Source organism: Gekko japonicus, unplaced genomic scaffold, assembly GCF_001447785.1.
Source record: "Gekko japonicus isolate JY-2015 unplaced genomic scaffold, Gekko_japonicus_V1.1 scaffold2681, whole genome shotgun sequence".
Taxonomy (NCBI): Eukaryota; Metazoa; Chordata; class Lepidosauria; order Squamata; family Gekkonidae; genus Gekko; species Gekko japonicus.
This window is the reverse complement of record NW_015170971.1, coordinates 95,518-101,799: the sequence shown is the minus strand read 5'-3', so window position 1 is coordinate 101,799 and position 6,282 is coordinate 95,518. Positions and strand designations below refer to the sequence as shown.

The window sequence follows — 6,282 nt, the reverse complement described above, 5'->3', positions numbered from 1 at the left end:
AAGTATGTCCTCTGGGGCGGCATGTATATGCAGTCAAAGGATGTGTGCTCTGTTTTTTGCCCTCTTCCTCTCGTGTGAGCTCTCGATTGCACGTGGACCCGCGTACATCATAGGCCACAAATGGCCAACCAGTGGGCTTATCTAGACCCTAGCTTGTGTCTTCTGAACTGGCTCCCTGGGCCAGATCCAAAGGGTGTAAGATACATTTTCTTCCTTGGCAAAACAGCTCAGCACCAGTCCAGACGCACCTTAGAGACAGGGGTCGTTTCGTAGAAAAAGAGCTAGGGGAACTCATTAGCATAACTCATTAGCATATGCCTCACCCCCTGACATCACCAGAAGTGTGTCATAAGGCCACACACCCCGCCCCCAACGGTCCTGGCCAGCGGGAGTGCAAGGAAGCCCCGCGAAGGCCCTCCCTGGCCCCAGGCAGGCAGGGGTGAGGAGAGGCAGGGAGGAAGCAACTTACCCTCCCTCTTCTCCTGCCTCCTCCTGGCTGAATGAGGGCCGGAAGCGGGGCGACCAGAAGCAGGGGGCGGGGCTTCGTCATGTGCCGTGCCCCCCGTACCTCACCCGGGGGAACTGCGATCCCCCGCGATCCCCCCCGAAATGACCTCTGCTTAGAGACCAACAAGGTTTTTTGGGGGTATAAGCTTCCAAAGTCCTGCCAACCTAGCAGTTCGAAAGCAAGAAATTGCAAGTAGATAAATAGGTACCACTTCGGTGGGAAGGTAACGGCGTTCCGTGCGCCTCAGTGTTTAGTCATGCCGGCCACACGACCACGGAAACGTCTTCGGACAGCGCTGGCTCTTCGGCTTGGAAACGGAGATGAGCACCGCAACCCTAGAGTCGGACTCGACTGGCTTTCGAGCAAGGGAGACCTTTACCTTTACCTTGTTAAGCTTCCAAAAGTCAAAGATCCCTTCATCAGATTATCTGACAAAGAGATTAGTCCGGAAGCCCCTTAGAGACGAGCAACGTTTTGTGTTTAAACTTTTGAGAGTCAAAACTTCCTTCATCTAATACGCATCTGGCAGAGATACGGGTCCAGTAGCACGTCAGAGGCCAGGAATATTTTGGGGTCTGTAAGCTTTTGAGGGTCAAAGTTCCCTTCACCAGTTACATATCTGACAACGATATGAATCCCGTAGCCCCTTAGAGACCAGCAGGGTGTCACCCAAATGGGCCTGTTGCCTGGTGTGCCAACGCCCAATGCAGGACACAACAGGGAGATTCCAGAAGTAGACCCCGGCAGCGAAGAGCCAAGGAGTTCGTTGTACTTGCATCAGCTTCTTATATAGTGAAGTAAACAACTTTTAGACATGTGCAGATGTCTTTTTTTGCTATTGAACGCGGGCATCCCTTGTACCCACACAACTATATTTTTGCCAAGCAGATGTAGCTGTCATTAAATTGCTGTCATTAAATAATGTATGTAGATAAAAGGAGCCCTCACCAATGAGGTCCTGTTCCTGTTCTTCGGTTTCAGCCAAAGCACAAAGGAGTGGAAGGCATGATAGACATCGAGAACCCCAATCGCGCTGCACAGACGGCCAAAAAAGTCACTCAGATAGATATGGAGAGCCCACGGGAACTATCGCGGAGGGAGCGGTAAGGCGGTCTCCTTCCCTTGAAACGCTGCGACTCTCGAACTGGGTGGGGGGGACCCTCTGCAGGGGCCCGGTTTGACACACACTGATCAACCGCAAAGATGCAGGCTGGAACCAGTGTTCCCTCTAAGCGCTGAGTTGGTGTGAGCTAGCTCACAGTTTTTTAGCCTCCAGCTCTCACATGTTTTGTCGCAGCTCCGGAAGGATGGCTCCGGAGCGAACTGATTAATTTTATTTATTTGTTCAACTTTTATCCCGCCATTCCGCTGAAGCAGCTCAGGGCGGCTCACGGCATTCATAAAACCAACATAGATAAAAACGTCAGTCCATGAAACAACTTGACATAAATACAATAAATATAAGTAAAAACGGTTCGGTAAATCATTACCACTAGAAATCGACCGCATTGTTCCCTACTTACACAGAATTTACGCCGTAGCCAAATCGCTCGCTCACAGCTTCAATGCCGGTAGCTCCCAAAGTTAGAATTTCTTCCTCACAAGACTCCACAGCTTAGAGGGTGCATGAGCTAGAACAGAGAAGAGAAGAGATTGGATTTATACCCCGCCCTTCACTTGGAGTCTCAGAGTGGCTCACAAACTCCTTTCCCTTCCCCTCCCCACAACAGACACCCCTGTGAGGTGGGTGGGGCTGAGAGAGCTCTGACACAAACTGCTCTTTTCCAAGGACAGCTGTGCCAGAGCTTGTGACTGACCCAAGGTCACATCAGCAGGTGCAAGTGGAGGAGTGGGGAATCAAACCCGGTTCTCCCAGGGGCGCCGAATGTATGTATGGCGCGGGTCTCAGATGGCAGCTCCTAGATGGGAGAGATGATTGGTGGAGTTGCTGTTCGCAGGCGTCTCCGCCTGGGACGTAACTGTTCCCTGAGAAAAGGACTCCGTAGCCCTGCAAATGTAGGTGATGGCTGGTCTCACTGGGAATGGACCGAACTGCCTTATCCCGAGTTGGAGCCCGGCCCATCCACCCAGTTCCGTCTCCGGTGAGCCAACAGCTCTTGGGCAGAGGAGGACTCTTCCTGGTACTCGAACTCCGTTTCAGAGGAAGTTCTGGGGACTCATCAGTGTCCTTCTGCGTGCAGTGCAGGCGTTCTGCCACTGGGCGGTGCTGTTGAGTTTGGGAAGGCTTCCTCTTTGGTGCTTCGGGAGTGCCCCAGTCACTGCAGGTTGTTACTTCTGCAAGCTTGGTGTGAATTTAGGTAGAAACTCGGGGAAGTGGTATGCAGTGCCTTTCCACATTAAGCTGCCTTTGTCCGAATCAGACCATTAGTCTGTCAAAGTCAGTGTTGTCTACTCTGCCTGGCAGTGGTCTCAGGCACAGAGGTCTCTCCCATCACCTCCGGCCTGATCCTTTCACCTGGAGATGCCGGGGATTGAACCGGGGACCTCCTGCATGCAAAGCAGAGGCTCTTCCACTGAGCCAGGGTTTCAGGCACAGAGGTCTCTCCCATCACCTCCTGCCTGATCCTTTCACCTGGAGATGTCGGGGATTGAACCGGGGACCTCCTGCATGCAAAGCAGAGGCTCTTCCACTGAGCCAGGGTCTCGGGCACAGAGGTCTCCCCCATCACCACCAACCTGGTCCTTTCACCTGGAGATGCCGGGGACTGAACCTGGGACCTTCTGCATGCCAAGCAGAGGCTCTTCCAATGAGCCAGGATCTCGGGCACAGAGGTCTCTCCCATCACCTCCTACCTTCCGTGTGCCAAGCACAATGCTCTGCCAATGAGCCACAGCCCCCTAGATGTTTTGGCAGGAGTCCGCAGGTGGTTCTCAATACTTTCTGTCTCTCAGAAGGTATTGGGGGGGGGCCACCCCCGGTGAGGGTCCCCCGGACGCTGCCCGTGTTCATTCCTAAAAGGCCCTGTGTTTTCTTGCCACCTTTTGTACTCTTGACAGAGAAGAAATTGAAAAACAGAAAGCGAAAGAACGCTACATGAAAATGCACCTCGCCGGAAAGACGGAACAGGCCAAGGCGGATCTCGCCCGGCTAGCAATCATCCGGAAACAGCGGGAAGAAGCAGCCAAAAAAAAGGAGGAGGAAAGAAAAGGTGAGGCTGCGCCACGGTATTTTGAAAAGCACACCATTTGCGGCTTGCAAAAGCCATTTAAAGGGGAAGTTCCCTTTAAATAGCTCTAGCAATTGCAAGCCACGCCACATGCGAGCGAGGGAAGATCTCAGATCTGCCCCCCCCCCCATTCTGCTGTCCTCTGGGAGTTGCGGCCAGCAGAAAAGATCTCAGCTCTCCCCCCCCCCTTCCTTTCTGCTGGCCTTGGGGAGCGTTCTCCGCGCAGGATCATCTCCTGAGAGGGCTATGTTGGGCTGCCCGGTTGAAGCCGGACTGCCTGGTAGAGCCTATGAGGAGAGAGTTCTCCACACGGGATCAGCTCCTTTGTGGGGGCTGTTTTGGGCAGTCCCTCTAGAGCTGCAAGGGAGGATCAGCTGGGGTGGTGCGGAACTCACAGCTCTGCTCTAGCTGGGGCTGGCTTGCCTGAGTAAAAGCCCCCCCAAAAATCGACTTTTATTGGACTCAGCCATATCAGTAGCCGAATACAGATCCGTATTCGGCTTAACAAATATCCGATCCGTATTCGGCTTAACAAATATCCGATCCGTATTCGGCTTAACAAATATCCGATCCGTATTCGGCTTAACAAATATCCGATCTGTATTCGGCTTAATAAATATATTTAAAAAATACCAATAAGGTATTTTTCAGGTATTTTCAGTATTTTTCAGGTATTTTCAGTTTATACCAAACGCACACCTCTACTCCCTTCCTCCCATCTGTCATGCCAGTCACATTCTCAGGAGGGTCCAGCAAGTTCAAGCCTTTGCCACATGAGCAATTTTACCCTGCTCATTCGCCACCATGTCCCTCCTCCTATAAACTGTTCTCCTTCATGGACGTGTCCTTTGCACCACCACAGTCATTTTGGCCAAACGGTACAAACGTCGGATGTGCAACCTGCTTTCCCTGTCTGCCTTTAGCAACGACCCCGGCATCCTTTCAGACTTTCCCATCTCCCTTTATCTTTCTTTAACACCCCTCAGCTAAAGACGAAGCCTCTGCGACCGGCAAACGATTGCAGTCGCTGTCCCTCAACAAGTAAGTGCGGGCCAGGCGAGAGGAGGGAATTCCCAGGAGCCGTGCCTGGCGGATGCCTGTCGGGAACTCCGCTGCATCACACCTGCGCGAGGCCGGGCGAAAAGGGCTGCGGCATTGTCTTCACCTCCAAGAGACACTGACAGCGACACGTTTGTCTTCATCCGGGCACAGAATTTCCATTGGGAGGGCAGGGGGATGGGGTGGGGAAACAGGGCGGGCAGGGGTGGGGCAGCAATCAAACTCCCGGCGCGGAATTGTCAGGAGCAGCGCTTCTCCACAGGAGCCGTTTCGAGGGGGATTCAACCCAAACGGTTTGGTTTTCGGTTTTTCTTTTGCTGTGTGTTAAGCGTACAGATCACATATCCGGGGGTAGCATGGAAAAAAGGACAGGAAAGAAAGCAGAAATGAGGTGGGGGCGGTAGACTTGGTGTGCAGATCCCAGGGGGCGGGCGATGGGGGGGTGTCTGTCCGTGGACCAACCCAGGGGGCTCGAGCTGCAGGGCGGCCAGAAAGGATTCAGAGCTGACCCGTGACGCCGCTCCTTCGGGTTTCGTTCCCATTTTACCTCCCCGCCCCCATCTTACCTTTTTGAAGGCAGTCTCTCCCCCTCCCCCCCCCTCCAAAAACCAGGATGGTGACTTTTTAATTGCAAACAACAAAAAAGAACCCACCCTTCTCGATAGCGCGACACGTTGGACAAGAAGATGCAAATTGGAAACAAAACTTGTATATTTGGCTGAATAAAGTTTAAATTATCGTAAACTTGCTCGGTCTGGGGGTTTTTTCCCCGTCAAAGAACGCGGTAGCCATTCGAATTGTGGTTTAAGAGTTGTTCCCGTGCAGGTCACCGAGATGAGAGGCCAGACAAGACTTTTCGGCCTGCTCAGGCCATGGATGTGCCCACCTCACAGGGATGATGACTCAGGAGGTTTCTTTACACCTTACTCACAGAGGTGGCTTTACTACTCCCGCTTCTAATGGGTATACTCCTTTCCTTGCATCTGTAATACTAAGGGCTGTCAAGTCGTACAGGCACGTAGCTGTGGCTTTGTGGCTTGTGGGGCAAATTTTTTTCTGCTGGGGCTGAAGTTCTCAGTGCAGAAAGAAAAGCAACTTAGCCCATAGAAAGCTGTTACCAGGATAAATCTCTAAATTGCAAGCTGTCAACCACTTCAGATGACAGTTCTCAGCTGCTGCAAGTTAATCACTTCTGCCAGCCTAAGCAGCAATTCTGAGAACAAGCCGGCCAGGTGGGGGTGATGACTTCTATAGTCAAGAAGCTAACACTGAGGTAGAAAAACTCTCTTAAAGGAGACCAGTTTCTTGACACAGAGTTAGAAGGGGTTTTAGAGGTCACCTACTCCAACCCTCTTGCTCAGTGCAGGAATTAGTCAACTACAGCACCCCACTCTGCTTAAAGGAGCACAAAAATGTTTTAAAATGATCGAAAAAAGCACAGGAGAAATTCTTGTGGGGCTGTGCCTTTAAGAAAGGGCCACCAAAAGCTACGGGCCTGTATAGCAGATTTATGGCAACCCCTCATGG

General features: G+C 52.1%; 1 protein-coding gene across 1 annotated transcript in view; it reads left to right on the top strand.

Moving 5' to 3' along the window:
* The window catches only part of PDAP1 (PDGFA associated protein 1), a 17,413-nt gene extending 11,956 nt beyond the window's left edge, over positions 1 to 5,457 (top strand). The window contains exons 4-7 of the mRNA XM_015418951.1: positions 930 to 935; positions 1,486 to 1,611; positions 3,527 to 3,678; positions 4,683 to 5,457. Coding sequence (XP_015274437.1) covers positions 930 to 935; positions 1,486 to 1,611; positions 3,527 to 3,678; positions 4,683 to 4,741 — 343 coding nt within the window. The 3' untranslated portion in view covers positions 4,742 to 5,457. The remainder of the gene's footprint in view (positions 1 to 929; positions 936 to 1,485; positions 1,612 to 3,526; positions 3,679 to 4,682) is intronic.
* Positions 5,458 to 6,282: the final 825 nt, after the last annotated feature.